At 41.6% G+C, this 24,289-nt stretch overlaps 1 protein-coding gene across 9 annotated transcripts in view; it reads left to right on the forward strand.

Annotated features, from left to right (window-relative positions):
* LOC147014839 (sodium- and chloride-dependent creatine transporter 1-like) overlaps nucleotides 1-24,289 on the forward strand; it is an 83,494-nt gene that overhangs the window by 43,257 nt on the left and 15,948 nt on the right. For 7 of the 9 annotated variants that reach the window (XM_085853195.1, XM_085853202.1, XM_085853196.1 and 4 more), the window contains 6 exons: nucleotides 8,811-8,914; nucleotides 10,683-10,807; nucleotides 11,034-11,146; nucleotides 17,120-17,257; nucleotides 17,766-17,868; nucleotides 20,402-20,502. In XM_085853195.1, the coding sequence (XP_085709321.1) occupies nucleotides 8,811-8,914; nucleotides 10,683-10,807; nucleotides 11,034-11,146; nucleotides 17,120-17,257; nucleotides 17,766-17,868; nucleotides 20,402-20,502 (684 nt within the window). The remainder of the gene's footprint in view (nucleotides 1-8,810; nucleotides 8,915-10,682; nucleotides 10,808-11,033; nucleotides 11,147-17,119; nucleotides 17,258-17,765; nucleotides 17,869-20,401; nucleotides 20,503-24,289) is intronic. The other 2 variants (XR_015050921.1, XM_085853201.1) reach the window with 2 other exon arrangements.

The raw sequence follows: 24,289 nt of genomic DNA on the forward strand, positions 1-24,289 counted from the left end.
GCCAAGATCAAAGCTCCAACAAGTGCAGTCAGTGCAAGTGACAGGTCGTCTATTGCAGATGAACATGAAATGTGCGTTTAAAGTAGAGATACTTTGGACCTTGACAGTGATATTCTGGCTCTTCCTACAAGTCTTGTGAGGACATAACCCTTCTGTTCCATAAAATCTCTGGATAGCAGCATTGCTGCCCATTTTAAGTGTGCTCAAAGGAAGAATGCCTATTTGAATGTGTTTGTTTTAAGAGGCTTTAGAAATGTGGTGCAAGACCAGAGTGGACACCCAATGTGTGCTCCTATTTGATGAGTCACTGAAGAAAGAAGCAAAAGAAGCAAATGGACTTCCACATAAGACTATGGTAAAGCAAAGAAGTTAAGTCCAAATATCGTGATTCCAAGTTTGTTGGAAACTGTACAGTTGACGACGTGTAGGCTTAATTACCTTCACATTCTGCGAAAGGTTATGTTTTGGTCGCTGTGTATTTATTTATTTGTGAATATGTGTGTTTGTTTGTTATTCGCGTAACTCAGAAAGTATTAAACCGAATTGCATGAAATTAGGTGGGATGATTCGTGAGTATCCAAGGACGATTTGATTAGATTTTGGGAGTGATTGGGTCAAAAACACTCTTTTGAGCATAACTTCCTTCATAATACAGCTATCGACATGCAACCACCGCCATATTGTTCCATGACGAGATACCTTTCGGATATGTAGTGTCGGATTTGACGTAACGTCATCGGAAGTGCGTCTAAATGACGTCACAAGATGACGTAAATTTTCAATTTTCGATCTCATCAGTTTTGATCATACCATTTTGTAGGACTTACCTTAAGGACGTCACACCAAATTTGACTTCGATCGGACTGACCATTATGACGTCATTGACGTTTGAACATGACATTTTTCAATTGTGGCTAAATTGTCCTGATATTTTACATTCAAATATCTATATAATTTATAAAGCAAAGTCTCCCAAATCCAGGCATTAGGATCAGTACCAAAATATCTGTTTATTGATGTACAGGTTTTGCCAATTAACTCTGTAGTCAAGGTCACACTCAAGGTCAAAATATACTTGTCGGCATAGCTTCAGATCTAATAGAGCTATTGACATGAAACCAACGTTAAAACGTTCAGTGAACTACGAGCTTTCAGAATGGTAGTCCCCGATTGGACGTGACGTCCCCGGAAGTGCGTTAAGATGATGTCGTTTTTCAACTTTTTAATTTTTCAGTGTTTATCATTCCATTTTGTTGGACTGCCTTCAAGGAGGTTACACACCAAATTTGACGTCAATCGGACTGACGGTTGTGACGTCATGGACGTTTTAAAATGACGTTTTTCAAATGTGCCCGGAAAAAGGTTGCGGCGGCGAAGGTATGCGCTCTACCGAGTGCCCGTTCTAGTTTCATTCAGTTTTGGAAAACTTGAATCCCAGAAATCTTGTTCCGTTCTCTATGGATGGCCAAAGTGTCAAAAGGAAGTTTCATAAGAGTGTAAAACGCGAAATGGAAACAAACTATGCCAAGTCACCGTGAGATGTGGGGGGAGCTTTGGCCTGCATATCCTTGGTGCGTTCCAAACGTGTGTGTGTGTGTGTGGAAAAGTCTGGTATTGGTATAGACAAGTGTTTCTCAACCTCTTTTGTCCCACGCCCCACTTTGATTTTCAAAAAAATCGTTCGCCCCACCATGATTGGAGATACTACAGTATATATGACATTATGTATTCAAAAGGCTTTATTAAAACTTTATTGCAAATTTTATTCAATTGCTACTCACTTCAATGGGAGCCCTGCCCTTGATGCTGGCTGCAGATTTGTTTGATTTGAGGAACCAATTTTGTCAGTTTCAGCCTTAAATCACCACATTTTGTGATTTCCAGTCGATTTCTCTTAGCTTGCAGCAAATCGGTAACACTAACAACACTAAATCCACATTCAACTAAATAAGGTGATGGAAAATTTATCAATACTTCCCTTGCCAAAGCAGTCGAGTTTGGGTATTTATTTTCGCTCTCCTCAGACAGCCACATCATGGTTCCTTTGGTCTTGAAAAGAGTTTTTTGAATCCTCATGCCCCACCAAAATATTGCCACGCCCCACCTTGAGAAACACTGGTATAGACTATTGAGTGCACTCCACACACTGTTCCGTGACGAACCTGTTTGTCGAGAAGATGACACGAAGGTTTTTGAGGGGGCACCATCATGCCATCTACTCCTTTACAAGCAACAAAAATCATCAAAAACATCTAAAAAAAAAAAAACTTTGTGAATTTGCATGTTTTTTTTCTTCTTTTGGGTGATGTTACTTCCGGTTGTTCCCATGCGGCTGTCCAAGCTCCGATGCCAGATCGAGATGAGTTTTTTTTTTTGTTTTTTTTTAAAATGTATTTAGTTATCGAGATTTGTCATGGTTTGTGGGTTTTGTATCTGAGGGTTGTAGTTGTGTTCGGAACAGTTTAGCGGGTATTTGTATAAGTTTTTATTGGAAGAAGCAGGGTGAGGCCTTGTGTTTAAGTTTAGCATTTAAGTCAGTTGGGATCTTGGGAATATAGTGGGGATAAGGGAGTAAATAGAGAGCCAAGGAGAAAGGAAGAGGAGTACTGTACATACAATGTGATGGATGCTCAATGTGGACCACATGAGGAATTGAGGAAGGAGAGGGTACTCACTGTTGTCGGAAGTGTGAGGATAGTTACAGTATACAGTTGTGGCCAAAAATATTGGCACCCTTGTGCACTTTTTTTTCAAATAAAACAATTTTCTCCAAAAATATGTTGAAATTGGCAAAAGTATTTTGTCTCCACAATTCTTTATTTCACTGTTAATATTACAGAACCTTTGTTTTTGATTCAGAACTTAATCGAACCTGTTTTTTAAATCAGAAAATAAAAATAAATGGCATTGACAAAATTATTGACGCTCTCGACTTAATATTTGGTGTCACAGCCTTTGGACAAAATAACAGCAGTCAAGCACTTTCTGCAGCCATGAATGAGCTTCCTACATCTCTCTACTGGTAGTTTGGCCCATTCTTCTTGTACAAACTGCTCCAGATCTCTCAGATTTGAAGGGTGCCTTCTCCCAACTGCTGTTTTCAGATCTCCCTGCAGATGTTCAATGGGATTTAGATCTGGACTCATTGCTGGCTACTTCAGAACAGTCCAGCGTTTCATCTTGAACCATTCCTTAGTGCTTATTGAAATGTGTTTGGGGTCATTGTCCTGCTGCAAGACCCATGGCCTTCGAGGGAGAACCAGCTTTCTGACACTGGCTTGAACATTGCACTCCAAAATGCCTTGGTAATATCCTGATTTCATGATGTCATGCACATATTCAAGGCACCCAGTACTCGAGGCAGCACAGCAACCCCAAAACATCACAACCTCCTCCATGTTTGACTGCAGCGTAGGTGTTCTTTTCTTTGAAAGTTGAATTTTTTTTTTCTTCTGGAAACAGAGATGATGTGCTTTACCAAAAAGCTCGAATTCAGTCTCATCTGTCCACAGGACATTCTCCCTGAAGGATTTTGGCTTGTTCAGATGTATTTTGGAAAACTACAGTCAGGCTTTCTTTTGTGTCTCTCTCAGCAGTGGGGTCATCCTGGGTCTCCTACCATAGAACCCCCTTTCATTGAGTTGGCGACGGATGGTGTGAGTTTAAACTGTCGTACCTTGTGTCTGCAGGTCAGTTTGAATCTGTTTGGCAGTTCATCGAGGTGCTTTCTCCATCATTCGAAAAATCCTTCGCAGCAATCTTCGATCAAATTTTCTCTTGCGGCCACATCCAAGGAGGTTGGCTACAGTGTCACGGGCCTTAAACTTCCTGATAACATTGCGTACGGTAGACACAGGAACATCAAGGTCTCCAGAGATGGACTTGTAGCCTTGAGATTGTCCATACTTGGCTACAATCTTGTGTCTGACCTCCTCAGACAATTCTCTGGTGTTTAGGGCATCTCTACCGAGATGACCTAATAAAGCCAGACCAAATGTCCGTACATCCGTCTGTCCGTCAATTTTTCTTTGCGATCTTGATGAAACTTAGTATGTGGGTAGAGGTCGATGAGTGTTGCACAACGATATAACTTTTGTCTGGGTTCAAGGTCATGTAAGTTATAAAAATTGCCATTTTCAAAACCTATCTCGTCTGCCATTCTACAAGATATTCGGCAACTGTTTATTGATTATGATAGTAAAAAATATTATCTTGTATCTAACCGGACAGATTTTTGAATTTCCGTCCCCTTTGGCCGCCACGTAACCTGGAAGATGGTCAAAAACACCTCCAGGTACAAAAAACTTTTTACTTCCGATCTTGATGAAATTTGGTATGTGGGTAGAGGTCGATGAGTGATACCAAACGACATATTTTTCCCCGGATTCGAGGTCAGGGTCAAGGTCACGAGGTCACAAAAGTTGTGAAAGTCGCCATTTTCAAAACCTATCTAGTCTGTCATTTTCGGAGATATCTGGCAACGGTTCATCGATTATGATAGTAAAAAAACATTATAGAGATGACTGTCACCCCCACACGGGGGTAATTTTTTTTTTCCCCCACGTGCATTGCTGTACACACAGTGACACAAAACAGAAGAATGACTCCTTTTCTCTGTTTAAACTGGTTAAATGAGTAATTTTTATATTGCAGGCACCTGCAACTCACCACAGGTGAGTTCAATTCCAAAGTAAAGAAGAATCACTTGCTTGAAATATCATGATTTTTCACAACTTATAAAAGGTGGCAATAATATTGTTGGGGCCATTTTATGATTTATGTGTGGAATAAGCCTAGATTTAGTAATTTTTTTTTCAGTTTTTTTTTTGTTTTGTTCCACTGAAAACCAAAGAAATACATATGTGGATACCAAAATCTTTTTTTATTTCAGCAATTTTCTGGTGAGGTGGTGCATTATTTGAAAAAAAGTGCAAGGGTGCCAATATTTTTGGCAATGCCTGTATCCTACATAGTCTAATAAACGAGATATTAAAGCAGGAAATCTGCTTCAATAATCAAACTACGAAAGAAATGGGACGTACATAACAGAATGTGGGAACTCGAGAAAAGTGACCCGACTATGTATTGCTAAGCATAACGTAAAAGTTCATTTGCGAGCCAGATTCGAAAGAAACGGAGTATGCGGGGATATGATCTTCACACTAGGAACAAGAATAGAGCAACACAAGCCTCTATTTCTCATTTATTGATTTTTGAAAAGGTGTTTGACAATGCATGGAGTGGCAGTGTGGAAGATAGACTATGGATGGATGGATGATAAGGAATACCTACAGTAGATACAAATGCAATGTCATTTGCAACAATAAGTTGGCACCCAAATGCTTGACTGGGTGTTGTAAAAGACTAAGCAGAGAAGGAATGCGATTCAGTGGAGGAACCATTGTGAATAGCTGAAGGAACTCAGCTTTGCAAATGACATCTCCCTGGCATCACATTTTTTTACATGGTATGCAGGAGAAGGTTCAGAGGTTGCAGGAGTATGCGAGTACGAGCATACATGCCAACCATGATAACATGTGCAACAATTCACTCTTTCCAGAGGTAGAAGTTTACATACTTGGGATCCATGGTTATGACAACAGGAGGGGGAGATGCAGATATAATACAAAAGACACAAAAAGCAAGAGCTACTGTACATTCACAAGTCTTGGGGAAATTTGGAATCCAAGAAGTACAAAACCAAGCTGAGGATCTTTGATGGCAACATGAAGGCAATCGTATGATTTGGATGTGAATATTGGAAAATTGTCAAAGGATTAGCACACAGTTTAGCTCTCATACAAGCCTCGACAGTGGAAAACAAAACAAACCTGGAGTCCCGAATCTACAGCAGCAATAACAACACCCTGAGAATCTTCTCGTGAGACATGACTTGTGAAAAGACTTACAGGAAAAAAAAAGAGTATCAGAAGAGATCAAAATTAAGATGTGAAGATGGATCGTGCATGTGCTCCATGTGGAGGATGAAAACGTACTGAAAAGGGCAACATTCTGGGTATCTGACATGAAGAGAAGGATTGGATTGTGAAGAGACCTGGCGATGCACTGTCGAGAAAGTACGAAAGAGCTGAAGGTAACATGGAGAGAAATCAGACGGTTGGGTTGTCCCAAGAACGACGAAAGTGGGTAGAGTTTGTTTTCAGCTCTCTATTATACGGCATGATTGGATGGTAAGCAAGCTGGTCGTTTGGTTTTGATCTCTTCTGATACTTTATTACAGCCTAAAGGGGCTGTCACACCTTGACGATTTAGCCAGCGTATGCCGACGTATGAAAAATTTGTCTAAAACGCTGGCACACGTCGAATACGTTATGGGTAAGTTTTGTATACGTTAAGAGCACGCTGATGCACGCTGGCATATGTCGTGGTACGCAGAGCTCGTCGACAAATTTTAACATGCTCAAAATTTTTTGACATGCCAGCGTATGACTTGCACGTTCCACATACGCTGGCCATAAGTTGTAGGCACGTTGCACGATCGTTGACACACGTCGACACACGTTACTTGTAAGTTACTCAGAAGTCGAAACACGTCGAGGTAATGTTTAGCGTACCCGAAACTTATTTCTAACCTATGAGTAATGTGCTTTGAACCTATGTGTAACGTATCTCCAACGCACATTGACGTGTGTAGACTTATTTGACGTCTTCCGGATGACCACAGAACTTGCTGAACGTGTTTCTAACTTACAGCTACCGTATAATGGGGTATTGGCAGCGTTTAGGGGAATTGGTATATAAAAATGGGCTTCACAGGAGGAACCCATCAGTGTTCCAGACTCCATGTTTCTTATTTTTTTTTTATTGTTTTTTTATTTTTATTTTTCTTCGGCATGACGGTGATGTTGACACTTTGATTTATAGTGTGGTTATGATTTAAATCGTTGAGCGGCAGCCTATGAATAGCCTACGCCACGTATCGTCGATGATACGCTGCTGCATGCTATGCATACGTTCGACTATCATTGGGCATACGTTGTGAATGCCGACAACACGCTAAGCATTCGTTGGTATGTTATCTATAAGTTATCGAAACGTTCTGTGTACATTACTAATACGTTATGCATACGTCCAACTCCTTATGAATATGCCAAAAACTTTTAAAAACATCAACAGTTCAGCGTAGAAAAACATAAAAAAAAAAAGAAGCCCAATAAAACTTCGAAGAATGCTGCAAAGAAGTCTCCTGGCCATGGCCGTGGACGCGGACGCAATCAGGATCCATCATCTCCCACATCCTCCCCATCACACTCACCTACTACTACTGACATGGACCTATCACTACTACTACTACTACTACTACTACTACTACTACTGACATGGACATGTACTCACCATGGAGTCTGAAACAGACTGGTTCCTCCTGTGAAGCCCGTTTTTATATACCAATTCCCCTAAACGCTGCCAATACCCCATTATACGGTAGCTGAAAGTTAGAAACACGTTCTGTGGTCGTCCAGAAGACGTCAATCAAATACGTCTACATATGTCAATGTGCATTGGAGAAACGTTACACATAGGTTCAAAGCACGTTACTCATAGGTTAGAAATAAGTTTCGGGTGGGCTAAACATTACCTTGACGTGTTTCGACTTATGAGTAACTTGCAAGTAACGTGTGTCAACGATCGCATAACGTGCCTACAACTTATGGCCAGCGTATGCGGAACGTGTGAGTCGTACGCTGGCATACGTTGAAAAATTGAGCATGCTTAAAATTTGTCGACGTGCTCGGCGTACTACGACGTATGCCAGCGTGCTTCAGCATGCTCTTAACGTATACAAAACTTACCCATAACGTATTCGACGTGTGCCAGCCTATTCGGCAATTTTTTCATACGTCGGCATACGCTGGCTAAAACGTTAAGGTGTGACAGGGCATGACGGTGATGTTGACACTTCGATGTATGGTGCGGTTATGATTTGAATCGTCGAGCGGCAGCCTTTTAATAGGCTACGCCACGTGATCGTCGGCGATACGCTGCCGCGCCCTATGCATACGTTAGACTATCGTTGGGCATACGTTGTGAACGCCGACAACACGCTAAGCATTCGTTGGTATAAGTTCTCTATAAGTTATCGAAACGTTCTGTGTACGTTACTAATACGTTATGCATATATCCAACTCGTTATGAATACGCCAAAAACTTTTTTAAAAACATCAATAGTTCAGTGTACGCCAGCGTTTTACATACATTTTGATACGTTGCCATACGCTGGCTAAAACGTCAAGGTGTGACAGCCCCTTAAGAGGAGGAATGACATTCTTGTCAAAAAAGAATCAATTGGATCATTTTCAACAAATGGCCACTTAAAAAATAAAAATATTAAAGTATAAATGAATGTAATTAAATGTCTGTGCTCCACAATCTGCCCCTCCCCCACCCCACTGTGATGAAGTTGTAAATTACTAAACTTTTTTTTCTTCCGATTGACTGCTGACCATATTAAGCAAGTGACCATAACATAATCCCCCCCCCCAAAAAAAAACCTCAAATGCATTCTGTACACTGAAAATTGACCACATTGGACAGGTGGCCACATAATGGAGGAACTGCCTTGATTTTTTTTTTCTCCTGCAACCTGAGCACTGTGGAAAACAATGATCTGACAAAGAGTACACAATTCCAATTTGACCTGATTGCGTTGCATTTGTCCTCCAGCTACACAGGATACCTCATCCATGAGTTCCAATCCTGTAAAGTGTAAAGAGAGGGGCAAAAAAAAGGGTCCTCTCCAAGATGGACATCTCCACATGGCAATTAAAATTTTGATCTTATTTTTTGTCCAGATTTGGATGGATGCTTCGACTCAGATATTCTACTCGTATGCGCTGGGTTTTGCAGCTCTTGGCACACTCGGCAGTTATAACTCCTTTCACACCAACTGTTACAGGTGGGTTGATAGATATCCACAGACTAGCTTAGTACCTTTAATTCTTTATTATTATTATTATTATTATTATTATTATTATTATTATTATTGTTGGAATTTTTTTTGGCATCATTGTCCATATTCAACACGTGGCTGTGGGTTAGTATTGGTTCTTGCAGGGGCATTACAGTGCAACTAACACGGTGCCCCCTGTAAGTTAGAACAGAGATTTGAAATTTGGCAAGGGTGCCAGTAATAGCTCACCTACTTTGAAGGACACTGTGGGACATTCTTGCAGTTCTAAAGAAACAGACAAAAATCCATTCGCAATTGTGCCTTTCATGGGATTTTCCTTGCTTCTGGAACCGGCTTCCTTCATCCACATCTGAATTCATTTTTGTGCCCTCCGTTTGTTAGCATTTGATTTCTTAAATATTTGAATGCCCAAAGGTTACATTTTAAATGCTTAAACACTCACTGAAAATGATGGTCATGAGTGATTTCAAAAATCACGTTTTCATTTTGTTTATTTATTTTTGCTTTCCAGTGTCAAAGACTCGTGGAATAATTATCCCGTGCATGCGAAGCAAAAAGCTGGGTTAAGCAATTCACTTCTGTCTGTCCACAAACGTCAGTTTATGATGGAGGAACCACTTTATTGCAATTTAATGTTTTATTTTTGAACATTAATCGGACCATAAATTGGAAAGGAACCTGTAGATTAGCAGGACTTTTCCTCTGAATTTTGCCCGATCGCCCATGCACAGAGAGGAATGAGAATTTTCTTTGTTTGTCTGGCAGTCAAACAATATTGAAAATTATTCCAAACAGGAAGCTTACTGTTTTTACGGATGTCATAAATGACACAAACTACAGACACGAAGAATTAATGTAACGTGTTAAATGAGGTGTTGAAAAGACACTGCATCAACAGTGGTAAACTTCCGAATTTTATTTTCTACAATCTTTGAAATCTATTTTATTTCAATTGAATTGTATACTTGAACATTGTGGAATACAAGTTGCCTTTTTGCCACTTTAAAAACCCTTCTGTTTAGCAGTACGGTACTTGGACAAACTATTGCGGCATTTTATGTCATCTCGACCAATCAAATTTGGTGCTTTCGACTCCACCCATGTCCCTGGTTCTTAAGTTGTTCTATCAACCCTCTAGTTTGTACATGAATCACATGAGGGACAAATAAATTGGTTGACATCTGTGTATGTTTACATGAATTGGAAGGAAATTGTGAAATTAATGGATTGAGGAGGAGAGGATATTAGAATGGATAATTGAACCTGGGATCCCAGCATTATTAGCTGTGCTCAGATAGGCATTCCACACAGGCCAACCTCAAGAGTAAATGGTTCTTAATATATCTGTAGCAGCTGTGGATACTACATGCACTGGAAACAAGCACCCCTTCCCCTTCACTCATTACCACCCCAGCAGCCTTCATTCACCTTTCTTGCCCCTGACCACCCCTTCACCTAAAAGGCTTTTATAAACGTTGAAAAAAAAATGGAGAGGCCAGTATCCTACCTTGCACGAGCACAAGCTAGCCTCATGCGCACTGTTTCATGGAAAGGGAAGAAACTTAACACCAAGAAATGTTAAATTGGATATAGGGAGCACAATACACAACTTTAATTATATAATGGCAAAAGTTGCTGTTTGTTTTAACTCCAAAGAGCAATCTCATTGATTTTGAGTTTTGATGTTGGCATGCGTACCTCTATTATTATTATATGAAGTGAAAGTTATTCTTCCTGAATCTTTCTGTGATAGGCATTCCATCACCTTGGCCATCATCAACAGCAGCACGAGCTTTTTTGGAGGCTTCCTGGTGTTTTCCGTGCTGGGATTCATGGCGCAGGAGCAAGGCGTGCACATCTCGGAGGTTGCCACGTCAGGTGCTTTAGTCCCTGTGTGCTTGTCGCTGCTATTTCCTTCATTTGCATTTTTTAGAATTGCTATACTTTCGTATTGTTTACTGTGCAACCACTGTGTAAACGTTCTTGCAAAGTTATTTCATGTAATATAACCTGAGTAGTTTTTTTTTTTTTTTCTCTGAGCCCTTGAGTAACTCTCAGAATTCACAATCCTACATTTTCCCTTCCTCTGTTCATTTTACTCCAGGTCCAGGGCTGGCATTCATCGCGTACCCCAAAGCTGTGGCCCTCATGCCACTTGCCCCTTTGTGGGCTGCCCTTTTTTTCCTCATGCTTATTCTGCTAGGTCTTGATTCCCAGGTGACTTGTTTCATTTCATTGTATTTGCTTTTGACTCTAATCAACTCATCTTTGGTGATTCCCCCGACACGTGTCGGCCACCTCCATTTTTCCTGCACTACGTTTTAATCTAAATTTTTTTTTTTAATTCATTTTAGCCATTAGTAAGGAACCAAATGATTCCTATAATATTTAGTATGATGGTTGGATGCGATAATATTTAAATAGTAAATCAAGTCAATGACGGTTGAGACACCCCACCCCTTCCATCCCCCCCCCTCACCCCACACCAATATATCCTTTCAACAAAGATTCATACGAGTAAATGAAGTGGTATTCATGTCTTAATTTATTTTAAGGATAGATGCCTCAAAATATCTTTTTTTTTATATCTTATTTATTTTTTAAGAATTGCAAACATAAATCATTGTGATGTTTGCTCAAAGGATTTGACCAAAAAAAAAAGTTATCATTGACGCTTCCAAACGTGTGTGTGTGTGTGTGTGTGTGTGTGTGTGTGTGTGTGTGTGTGTGTGTGTGTCTCATGCTGCTACTCCTACAATTGTTGGCCGATTACATCCAGACTTGCTACATAGGATCAGCATGACTCCAATTAATGTATAGGGGTGTTTTTATCTTTGCCGGGGGGGGGGGGGTGGGGGTGGATGTCAAGCATGGATACACAAATTCTCTCTTGGTCCATTGGTTTTGTTACTTATGACCTGTAATTAGCATCGAGCATCAGGTTCCAACCATGAGGGTAATTAAAAACATGATGGCAGCACAAGGTGGACTCACATGATGTAAACAGCCTGCTGCTGTTTTGCAGTTTCTATTTGTATCCCGTGAAGTCAAAAAGGAGCAAAATAAGAAGGAAATGGGAAAATCAACAGCACTGTGCAGCATATAAACAGCAGACATGAGAGAACAGCAGACGTGTGTGTGTGTGTGTGTGTGTGTGTGTGTGTGTGTGTGTACGTGTGTGTGTGTACGTGTGTGTGTGTGTGTGTACGTGTGTGTGTGTGTACGTGTGTGTGTACGTGTACAGTTATGCGCCGCTTAACAACGTTCCGGGCAACGACGGATCGCATATACGACGGATCTGACAGCTATGAAAAAAAAATGTAGCTGAAAAATTCCTATCGCAGAGTGAGGTCGCCGACGTAGCGCTTCCAGTCGTATAAAAATAGCACGTACAATTATGTACGCTGTACAGTACATAATACTTCATAATGATAATAAACGACAGTGTGGCCCTGTTATAATGCGATCGTTTAGGTCCATAAAATGTCATCGCGAAAAAAGCAGGGTCGTGCTAAATCGGGATTCAAGGAAATCGGCTTTCAAACTGAACCAATGTTTGCACGTTTCCCTTCAAGCAAGTAAATTACCTTTGAAATTGAAGAATTCCGCGAATAAATCGTTGTTACAGTCAAAATTAAAACACAAATTTCTTTTTGGTGAAGCTTTTCATGTTGTTAAAACAATCGCACAGTTCCAAAAATATATATATATATATATATATATATATATATATATATATATATATATATATATATATATATATATATATATATATATATATATATATATATATATATATATATATATATATATCACAATTGACAGGAGCTCGTTTCTTCATTTATAAATTATAACATCGATGCAACGATTACGTATTTATAAAATCCAAATGCTATTTATTCATCTTTCTATAATCGATGCGAGAGGATCTGCTGCTGTAAGGATGTAAGGAGAGGATGTAAGCTGCTGCTAACAACACCGATGGCCGTCATGAACAGCACAAAGGTAAAACTAGTGTGTCTTAAGTCTCTCTTGGATGCGTGTTACAATTGCCAACAGTATTCAATACAGTAACATGCTGTACAGGTTTGTATCCGAGGAGCAATAGGCTATACCATATAGCCGAGATGTGTAGTTTTGTGTAAGTACGATGTTCGAACACAAAAACGAAAAAAAAAATGATGTTCGCACAATGACGACGTCGCTTAGGCCTAGGTCACATTTGCTCTACGGCGAGGATACAGCGGCCGTACGCCCTATGAATTGACAGAAGCGTGCGGCGGCCGCAGAGAAACTGAAGTGGCCTCAGGGAGGCCCTACGCCGTTTGGCTATATTTTGCAGGCCGTAGGGGCGCCGTGAAATTATAGCGCGGAGTTGTAACTTTTTTTCATTTCTATGTTCGCCGTAGCAACTTGACAAGCCAAGCTATGAGGTAGATTTGTTCCACGCCGACCGAACGTAGGGCGTAAGGTGGGCTTGCATTATTCGTGCGGCTGCCGTAAGCTCTTCTCAATGAAAAATTAATTTTCCCAACCGCCAAAAAAAATTACGGCGGCCGCACTATTTCCACGGTCGCCGTACGGTGGCCTTGCAGTCTGTGTGACTACCTGCGAGCAATGCAGGGTCGACGCACGGTTCCCCTACGCCCGCCGTGCACCTACGTACGGCCTCCGTGGCAGTCTGCATCGACCGTGCGCGACCGCTAGAGATCGGAGTATAGGTGTTTGTCTATACCGTGGTGCCCCCAGAATCCCAATTTAATTCGTTCCAGGAGGCTGTTCAGGTTGCAAAAAGTTCGGATTCCAAAAATATTTCCCAATTAGAGATAATGGAGTGATTTAATCTGTTCGTGGACCCAAAGAAAACCCACTTTCAAGACACTTTAAACTGAAATTCCCCATGTTTAAGATAAAATAAGATGAGTAAATGACCTTCAGTGGCGGTGTATTGTATGTAAACTGGTACAATCACCACATCCCAAGGTCCACACAGGCTCGTGCTCCGGCCTGGGTTCCGGTCGCTCGCGCACTCTGCGAGAGCGCTGCCCCCAGGGCAGCTCATCAAACATGATGCCCACAGAACCACAATCACTTTCATCAAACGCATCGGGCTGACGTAATCATGGATATTCCACATTAGAACCGGTTTTGCTGTGAAATTCAATCCTTGCCCGACAGTCCGTCACACCACGTGATCGGATTGCTTTTTTTTTGTTATTAATTAAAACACAAGATGATTAAAAAAACAAGCATCACAAATTAAGGTGAAAACACGAGGTAAGGCCTGTCACATTTGGCTCGGTGGCCGGAGGGTCTACAAAATGTACGGGCACTTGCAATTATAAAGCGGCCGCAGTATTTCCACGGTCACACAATGTAGCAGTCACATGTTTTTAGCAGCATCTCGCGAAGCGAACGCTGCTCATAGAGAGCTCGGTATTCTTCTTTCTCTTCTTATTCTTCTTCTTGTGAAGACAAAACCTTAATCTCTCGGACTCGGCTCTTGTATGTACAAGATCCGGATCGCCTTAAATACTGAGCACATGTACACATCCTCACATAGACGGTGCCTTTTGAGAGCCTCTATCATGAACTTTTAAATATATTCGGACATTTGCTTTAAAGTTTCGAAAAGTTGACGTTACGATTTAAAGATTATTCCATTTATCGCATTGTAATTTCGTAAATACATTATATATTTCATAAATACGTAAACACATTATGACGGGTTTCGCTATTGGCTAAATGAAGGCACGTGACGAGTTGTTGTTGTTGTTGTTGTTGTTGTTGTTGTTGTTGTTGTTGTTTTTGTTGTTTTTGTTGTTTTTGTTGTTTTTGTTGTTTTTGTTGTTTTTGTTGTTTTTGTTGTTTTTGTTGTTTTTGTTGTTTTTGTTGTTTTTGTTGTTTTTGTTGTTTTTGTTGTTTTTTTTGTTGTGTTTGTTGTGTTTGTTGTGTTTGTTGTGTTTGTTGTGTTTGTTGTGTTTGTTGTGTTTGTTGTGTTTGTTGTGTTTGTTGTGTTTGTTGTGTTTGTTGTGTTTGTTGTGTTTGTTGTGTTTGTTGTGTTTGTTTTGTTTGTTTTGTTTGTTTTGTTTGTTTGTTTTTTATATTAAAAAAAAAATTTTTAGCCGACAAAACCTTTAGGTTTTGGACGCTGCTCTTGGACACATTTGTCCTTGTTATTTTTCGGGTAGCCGCACGGCGTATTTATAAATTGTGGAGACCGAAAACATGGGTGTGCCGTACGGTCTTTGATTTGATGTCGCACGGTGACCTGAGGGCGTTCCTGCGGCGGCCATATAATTTTGAAGGCAGACGCAAGGCGACTGCAGGGGGACCCTAAGCTGAACGTGCGGTCAGACGGACGGTAACGAATGGGTTAAAAAATTTTTTTTTTTACCAGTTCTTTTGTTTCGGCTTGTCGAATTTCTACGGAAAACGTAGAAATGAAAAAAGTTATAACTCCGCGTTATAATTCCATGGCGACCTTACGACCAGTAAAATATACCCATACGGCGTAGGGCCACCCTGAAACCACCTCAGTTTCTCTGCGGCCGCCGCACGTTTCTGTCAATTCAGAGGGCGTACAGCTGCCGTATCCTCGCCGTAGAGCAAATGTGACTAAGGCCTAAAGTATCGATCGACACACGAGAGATGCTTTCACGAGGACTTCCACTGACTAACTGAATGAACAATGCGCGAAGATGCGGCTCGAACAGGTGGGAGAGACACGTGAACAAACATGAACGCCACGTTGTGTTCGGTTTTTTAAAATGTATTAGGTTTTTAGGGCAAAATTTTCTCCAAAAAAATTGTTCGGATTCCAATTTGTTCAAACAATGGGGCGTTCGGATTCTGGGGGCACCACGGTATATTATAGCTGTAGTATATTCAGTTATATGTACTGGTATATTTTTATTTCAGTAAAAAAAAGAACTGGTATATATATATATATATATATATATATATATATATATATATATATATATATATATATATATATATATATATATATATATATATATATATATATATATATATATATATATATGAAGCCTGGTGTTGGCGCAGTGGTTAGGGCAGCGGCTTGGGATCCAAAAGGTCCTGAGTTCAAGCCCCGTTGAGCCACTGAATTAATACACCAGGGGGTTGACTCAACCTGTCATCCTTCCGAGGTCGGCGAAATGAGTACCAGTGTACTGGGCCGGTGTATACCCCGGTTAAAATAGGTGTACCATATCCCTGTGTCGTAAGAGGCGACCAGGGTTGCGTCAGGAAGGGCATCCGGCGTAAAACATGTGCCAAATCACAATGCGGATCATACGGATGATCTGCTGTGGCGACCCCTAACGGGAGCAGCCGAAAGAAGAAGAAGAAGAAGATATATATATATATATATATATATATATATATATATATATATATATATATATATATGTATATATATATGTATATATATATATATACCCACTCGTTACCGTCCGTCTGGCCACACGTTCACCTTAGGGCCCCCCTGCGGTCACCTTGCGTCTGCCTTAAATTCTATGGCCGCCGCAGCGACGCCCTAAGGTCACCGTGCGACATCAAATCAAATACCGTACGGCACCCCCACGTTTTCGGTCTCCACAATTTATAAATACGCCGTGCGGCTCCCCGAAAAACAAAAACATATGTGACTGCTACATTGTCTGACCGTGGAAATGCTGTGGCCGCCGTATAATTGCTCGTGGCCACAGATTTTGGAGACCCCACGGCCGCCGTGGCAAATGTGACCTTGGCCTTAACGATGCGCTTCTCAGAACGTAACCCCGTCGTTAAGTGGTGCATGACTGTGTGTGTGTGTGTGTGTGTGTGTGTGTGTGTGTGTGTGTGTGTGTGTGTGTGTGTGTGTGTGTGTGTGTGTGTGTGTGTGTGTGTGTGTGTGTGTGTGTGTGTGTGTGTGTGTGTGTTTGTGTGTGTGTGTGTGTGTGTGTGTGTGTGTGTGTGTGTGTGTGTGTGTATGTATATATGTATATATATGTATGTGTATATGTATATATATATGTATGTGTATATGTATGTGTATATGTATATGTATATATTCATGAGGTTGTCATATTTGGGATAATTTTGTTTAAAATGTGAATTCCTGCTGCAAAGGAGCCACCAGAGTGATTGTGTGTTTTTGTTCTTGTTTTTAACCCAATTTTGCAGTTTGTCTGTGTGGAGGCATTCATCACCGCAATCACAGATTTTTTTCCTGAAAAGCGCCACTGCTTCTTTCACCGACAGTCGATCCTTGCTTTGTACTGTGCCTTCAACTTCCTCTTGATGATCTGCTTTGTCACAAAGGTGAGGCTTTTTATCTTTATATTTTAAATGTATAATGTTTAACAAATTAACAAACTTACTTTTTCATCAAGTTTGTCTCGATGCTGTGTGGTGCACGATTCCCACTTTGATCCCGGTCGGATTGATTGCTATTCCCACCATGAACATCTGAACTATCAGAATTTATTTTTACTGTATTGTATAAATATCGATTTTGATGTACATCATCAAATGTACACATTGTTGTTGATGGCTTTGTCCATGAGTTAAGGCTTCTGTTAAAGCTGTAAGAAATCAGACCTCTTTCCAATTTCATCTCCTCACTCCACTACTTCTGCTGTTCATATTGGTGATGTGAGACGGATCCTGTGGTTACGTTGCTGAGACCGATTTATTTTCACAATAACATTGGGTTCTTTTTCTTTCTTTTTTTATTCTTTTTTTTTTTTTTTGAGATATTGGCTTTTTTCTATCTTTTTTGATTGGAGACTTCAACAACAAAATTTCTTGCCTTTCATCATGCTTCTAGGGAGGTATCTACATATTCCAGTTACTTGACAGCTATGCTGTTAGCGGGGTGCCTCTACTTTGGCAGATCTTCTGGGAATGCATTATCGTTGCTTGGGTGTATGGTAAGTATCACTGTAAACATAAAATCTGTTAATGTGGTTTGGATTTATGAGGTAATGTGTTCCATTTTCAGAGAATAGCCTCAGTACCGGCAAGTCTGGCAATTCACTCGGGCAAACTGGTAGGGACTGCAAACAGCCATCTCAGTTCAGGACTGGTCTCCCATATCTACTGTCCCTGATGTTAACCCAGCCTGGGAGTCTTCCACAGAAACCTGCTCTCTCTGATGCACAGATTTTATCTAGTATTCAGTTATCTTACCCATCCTCCCACTCTTGGTATGCTGAATCCTGTGGTGAGACAGTTGCTTTCAAAAAAAAAAACTTGCATTCTCCACCTGGAAGTGCAAATCCAACTGAAAGCAACCTCAGATCGTTCCACAATCCACAACAAGTGTGTGTCTACTCTCAGGAGAACCACAAAACAACATATATCCAATCTCAAGAATGAGCTTTCAAACTCGTCTCCTCTAAAACCTGGTGACACCTTCTTGAGTCTTTCTTTGGAGTATGCTCCCTTGCATCCCTTCCCTCACTTCAAATGGCACCACAGCAGACTCTGCTCGTGAGAAGGCCGAATGCCTCAATTCTGCACTTGCTTCCAAATCTTGTGTCCCTAACCCCTCTGTCTTTTTACCCATCCTTCCCAATCATACCCAACAACTCCTGGATTCTGCCTTTTGCACCTGAGAAGGTGGAAATGGTCCTGGCAACCCTCAACTCTGACTCTGCAACTGGACCGGATGGCATCGGCTCACGTTCCCTTAAAACCTGCTCTGCTGCTCTTGCACTTCCTCTCTCTGCCTTTTTCACCCTGTCATTTACCAAAGGTCATCTTCAATCTCCTTGGTAATCGGCCAACATCACAGCATTACATAAAAAGGTGCAAAAACGATCCTCTTGACTACAGACCTATCAACTTGCTTTCAATCATCAGCAAGGTCATGGAATCCATCATCGTAGTTGACATAAAATCATTCCTTTTCTCCAACAGCCTCATCTCAGATCATCAATTTGGATGCAGACCTGGTCACTCGACCTTGGACGTTCTGCTTCAACTATTCCAATAATGGATGGAGGCCCTCAATGTCAGACCTGAGATCAGGACCATCTCTGGACATATCACAAGCTTTCAATCATCTGCCATCCTGCCTTGCTGTCCAAACTGTCTACCTATGGAATCCAAGACCAACTCCACTCTTCGATTACTGACGTCCTCCACTCTCACAGCCAACATGTGGCTCTCAACGGAACCCTTTCATCTCCTCTCCCTGTCACGGCTGGAGTACACCAAGGCTGTGTTCTCGGGCCCTATTTTATTCCTAATCTTCATCAATGATCTCACTGACTCTCTGGAAAATCCTCTTTGTCTCTCTGCTGATGACTCGACTCTCTGCCGTGACATCTCTCATCCTTCTGACAGACAGACAGGCAGCAGCCTCTTCGCTCTCCTCAGACCTTGACAAAATCATAAACTGGTCAAACCCCTGGAATATATCTTTCAATCCTGAGAAATCCTTCTCTGTCTCTGTCTCTCTGTGGGCCGTACCGCAAATCCTCCCATCTGTTTTCTCAACAACTATTTCAAAAAGGTTCAGTCACTGAAACTCTTGGGTCTCACTCTCAGCCATGATCTCTCTTGGTCAAGCCACGTTTAAAGTTAGCCTCCAAAGCCAAATGCCGACTGGGCAGCCTCCATCGTCTAAAGTCCTTCCTTGACACACCTGATCTCCTATCGACCTATAAGGCTTTCATCCACAGCTTGATGGAGTACTGCTCTCCCCTCTGGGCTGGCTGTCCTGCCTCACACCTTGCTCAGCTTGATACTATGGAAACTAAGTCCTTCAATATCATTGAAATCTCTCACGATGAAGCTGAGTCTATGGGCCTATCACTTTGCCATCGCTGATCGATCGATGGTCTCTGTCTTCTTCATCTTCTGCCCTCTCTGTGCTCTGCCCTTCCCAAATATCTGCAGGATGCATACGGTCCACCAGTAACCCCTTCCAAGTAAAACTGCCGAAATCCAGAACCACTGCTCATTTATTCCTCTTCTGCCTGTGGAACCACCTTCCACACTATTCAATCCTACTCTTTCCTCCAGGTCTTCAAAACAGCTATTCACCGCCATCTCAGGTCATCCCCCATCCAAAGCCATAATCTTTTCTACATCCGTTAAATCACTCCACCCCATCCTAAAGTTTTGCTCATGTATCGATCTTGACCACCCCTTGTGTTTTTCCCCCTAACCTTCATCGTTCGTTTCCTGAATCCCTTGTTTGTCTGTCTCCGTCTACCTTCTCCTTCCACCCTGCAATTGGTGTTTCCCCTTTCTTCTGCTGTTTCCCTTTGTAATGTTGTGTCCTGGTCTGTTCTGTCCTTGCTCTTCCATGAGCCAAGACCATGTAGTAAGGAAAAAAAAAAAAGACATTTGTTGGATGGAAAGGATGTGAATTGTAGATTTTGCCAAAACACAACATGAAAACAGCAACAAGCAAGTTTATTATGCCTTTTAACGTTGATTTAAAATGTGCAGGTGGTGAAAGGTTCATGTCTGATGTGACATTGATGATTGGCTACAGGCCTGTGTTCCTTCTGAAGTGGTGCTGGGCAGCATTTACGCCAATATTGTGCTTGGTATGTATTGCTGGGTTTAAATTTTTTTCCTTCCCTTTTATACGAGAACTTTGAAACCCGTTAAACACCAATTAAGGGTTGTGTATGCGTGGGAACTTTCTGCAGATTTCGGTGTTCCCCCCCCCCCCCTCCACCAATCTGCTCTTTCTTGAGAGCGATGTAAATTTAATAAAATAATTGAGGGTGGTACGGTATTCTGCTCATCTCGTACCTTTCTTTCTGACTGTTCAATTCCATCTACCAGATCCTGGTCTGTTTTCTCCTCGACAATGTATTTGCTGTTAAGTTCCAGATCTTGCATTGTTGTTGTACACTATGTTAAACAACCTCGAATTTCCCCTATTCGTCAAAAGTTTTTGACGTGCATGATGTTGATGGAACAAAGAGGCTCCAATCACGGGAGTTTGAGTTGCGGGATATCCATCTTATTGACTCGTGTTGATTCCTATTCTTTCTTCTTCAGCATATAGCTGCAGGTAGCATCATTTACTGGGGGTGCAGCTGCGCTGCTGACGCAATGCCCCCCTGTAGGTTAGAATAAGAATTTGTAATTTGTTCAGGCTGCTCGTGATAGCTTGCCTACTCTCTGCCAAGGATACCATGGGACCATTAACGTCCACCACTGATGTCAGATGGAATGCCTCATTTAATGTCCATCCAGGGGATGGCACACGCACACACATTTATGAATCGCCCTGCCTGTGACACACCAGCATGATAATTTATAGATCGGTGGAGATGCAATCCCAGGTTAGACGGTTTAGAGGTGAGTGAGCATACCTCGAGGCTATCCTGCCTTCCCTGCACGTCAATATTTCCCAAGGAGGTTCCGAATGGGATTGAAAAAAAACAAAAACTTTTTAAAAGGTCAATGTTGGAGCATGCGCCTTTTTTTTTTTTGACAAGTTGACGTCACAGCCAGAAATGTATGTTTACAAAAGTCACTTGTGCATTGAGCAATTAGAACTGAACTTGCCCACAACAAAAAACCCGACAAATGGCAGGAAGTGGAAGAGCAGGCTCGTAGAAGAAGCGGATTTATTTATTTTATTTTAAATTGAATTCCAGATTCCATTTTATGTGTCAGCGATGTCCCTCTTCAAAAAGTACATTGTGGTGGTTCATGCCAAGAACACAAGCATCCATCTGCTTCACAACACTTGACTTCAAACCTTCAAATATATTCCTGGATTGTTTCATGAAGGTAAAGGTTCTGGGCAAATCGGCCTTAAGGCAGCTAAAGAATCTTAAATTTTATGATAATTGTAAATTAATGGCTATTGAGAATGTTTGTAAGTGGGAGAGCTGAAAAAAAATTTGAGGCCAAGAAAGAAGATTGCTTTGTCAGGGATCAGGTAGCTACTTCATTTGTAAAATCTGGACTCTAGATGCAAAAGAAAACTTTGCCTCTTGATAAAAACTTGCTCCAGGCCTAATCCTCAAATTGACTCTCATGCTGGAGGCCAAATTGTGAGGAGAGAGGACTTAGAAAAAATAAACTTAGCTAACCTGAAGCACTTGCGAAATGAAAAGGAGGGATACCATGTCCTGCTTGAATTACTGACATTCCAGGTGGATTAATTCCTTCCAGCATACAGCAAAAATCATGATATTGTCAACTGGTGGGCCAGTGCAACTTTTTCAAGAAAGTACTGTTTTTGAGTTTAAAAAAATCTGCAGCAACTTTTTCTGTTCCATGGACCACTGCTGTTTGAGTCATCATTCACCATTATGGAGGACATTAACCCAAAGTCATGCCAGCTTATGGTGGAGACATCCATTGCTATGTAGACTGTCAATTATGCATCCCAAGCACCAAAGAAACGGCTATTGCCTATTTAAACATACTTGACCTTCAGGGCTGCAGCTTCAGGGCTGCAAGGAGTGAACTTGTGCTGAGAGTAGGCCATTAGATGGCTTATTGTTCTGTAAGAAGTTCATTCTGAGAACTGAGAAATGAGAATGAAAGGTAAAGGACGAGGTGAAGCAAAGCCATTAAACAAGCCAGAGAAGCTCACTTGGAGAAAGAATGAAAGCATGGAAAAACAAATGCTGTGTGACTATTTATATTTTTATATACAGGGGGCTGCAAAAGTAGGTATACAGTAATGAAAAACAAAACGTATTTTATTGATTATACAAGCATATCAATAATAACATACCAATAATAAACATATTAATCCCTCAAATGTTCAAACTGTTTGCCCCCGACATTCACACACTCCACTAGTCGAGTATGGAAACCCATGCACACTCTGGCACAAAGGTACAATCCTTACTGTATACCTACTTTTGCAGCCCCCTGTATATGTATATGTATATGTATATGTATATGTATATGTATATATACATATATATATATATATATATATATATATGTATATATATATATATATATATATATATATATATATATATATATATATATATATATATATATATATATATATATATATATATATATATATTGTTGTGGTTTCCCACCACTCTGGCATGCGAGCGACCGCTTTTAACTAATCGCAACCGCGCACCTACCGGATGTGGCAAACCGAGTCGCAGCTTTCGGATCAACGCCAAAATCCAGCTGCGGGTATGTTTTTAATCACACCGTAAATCAGCAAACTATTCTGTCCACGACAGGGTCCGATCGCCGAATTGTCGATTTACCTAAGTATGCGCGCAGACAGAAATGCCGTGGATTTACACCTCAACGGGACCTGCTTGGAAACGAGCCGCTTAAGCAGCTCGCTCCATTTGCGATTTGCCGAGCGGTGTATATCGCCAAGCCCCGCCGGATCCGATTACTTTATCGGCTATTTAAAAGCCAGCTAATATCCCGAACGCAATACGGCAGCTCAATTGAGGGAAAGGACGCAACGAACAGGTGAACATTCACACAATGACATTTATTTGTACACACGTAAGCAGTCATACACGTATGCAATCATGTAGTCAATAAAGCAATGCAGGAACGAGCAAGACAAAGAACTACAACCGTTCTATTATTATGTACACAATCACTTAACAGTTCATTACTTGATGGACAAGGCGCCACGACATTCATACAAAGAAAAACCCCAGGAAAGGAAAGGGCAGAACTGGACCTTGTGGGCCTTTAATAGTTCACGGAGCTGTGGAGACCGCAAGAGCTCTGAGAGGCTGTGCTGGTTACCTGCCACCTTCGTGGTGACTCGCTGGGCGACCCTCGACGTTTCGTCGACACGGCAGTTGGTGCTGCGTGACTTGGTTGGCCCAGGGCCCGCTGCGCGGCTTGTGGTTCGGGCCTAGCCGACAACGCCTCAGAGGAACGAACGGGCCTTTGCTCTTTCGAGAGATGATGCTCTTTTAAGAGCCCGCCCATTCCTCAGTGTTGGCTCGGACCATTCTGTTGCCGGCTGGCGACCTTTCTCCACCTTCCCACAGTTCTGCACGGCCCTGCAGGCTTGGCTGTGCTCCAGTCTTCGCTGCGCTCCGACTGCCCTCCACTGGACTCGAACCTTGGCGGACTGCTGGCTTCCTCCGACTCGACGCCAGCTCGACTCTAGACTTCCACTCTCTGCAGTTCCCCGACAGACTGCTTGCTTGGCGTTCAGCGTGCCTTTATATGGGGTCCGTGGGTGAGGTCTGATCTTTCACCTCTCACCCTTCACCCCCCGCTGGCTCCGCCCCTTTTGATGTTTTGATCCGATTTCTTCGCGAAGCTCGGACATGCGCGGACGTGGGTGAAATCATCAACCACGCGGACGTTGCAGGAATCATCGGCTCCCGCTCTAACGGGGAACCCTCA

The sequence above is a fragment of the Eptatretus burgeri genome, chromosome 13 (assembly GCF_056783735.1).
Source record: "Eptatretus burgeri isolate ZD-2024b chromosome 13, Ebu_testis_v1, whole genome shotgun sequence".
NCBI classification, from domain to species: domain Eukaryota; kingdom Metazoa; phylum Chordata; class Myxini; order Myxiniformes; family Myxinidae; genus Eptatretus; species Eptatretus burgeri.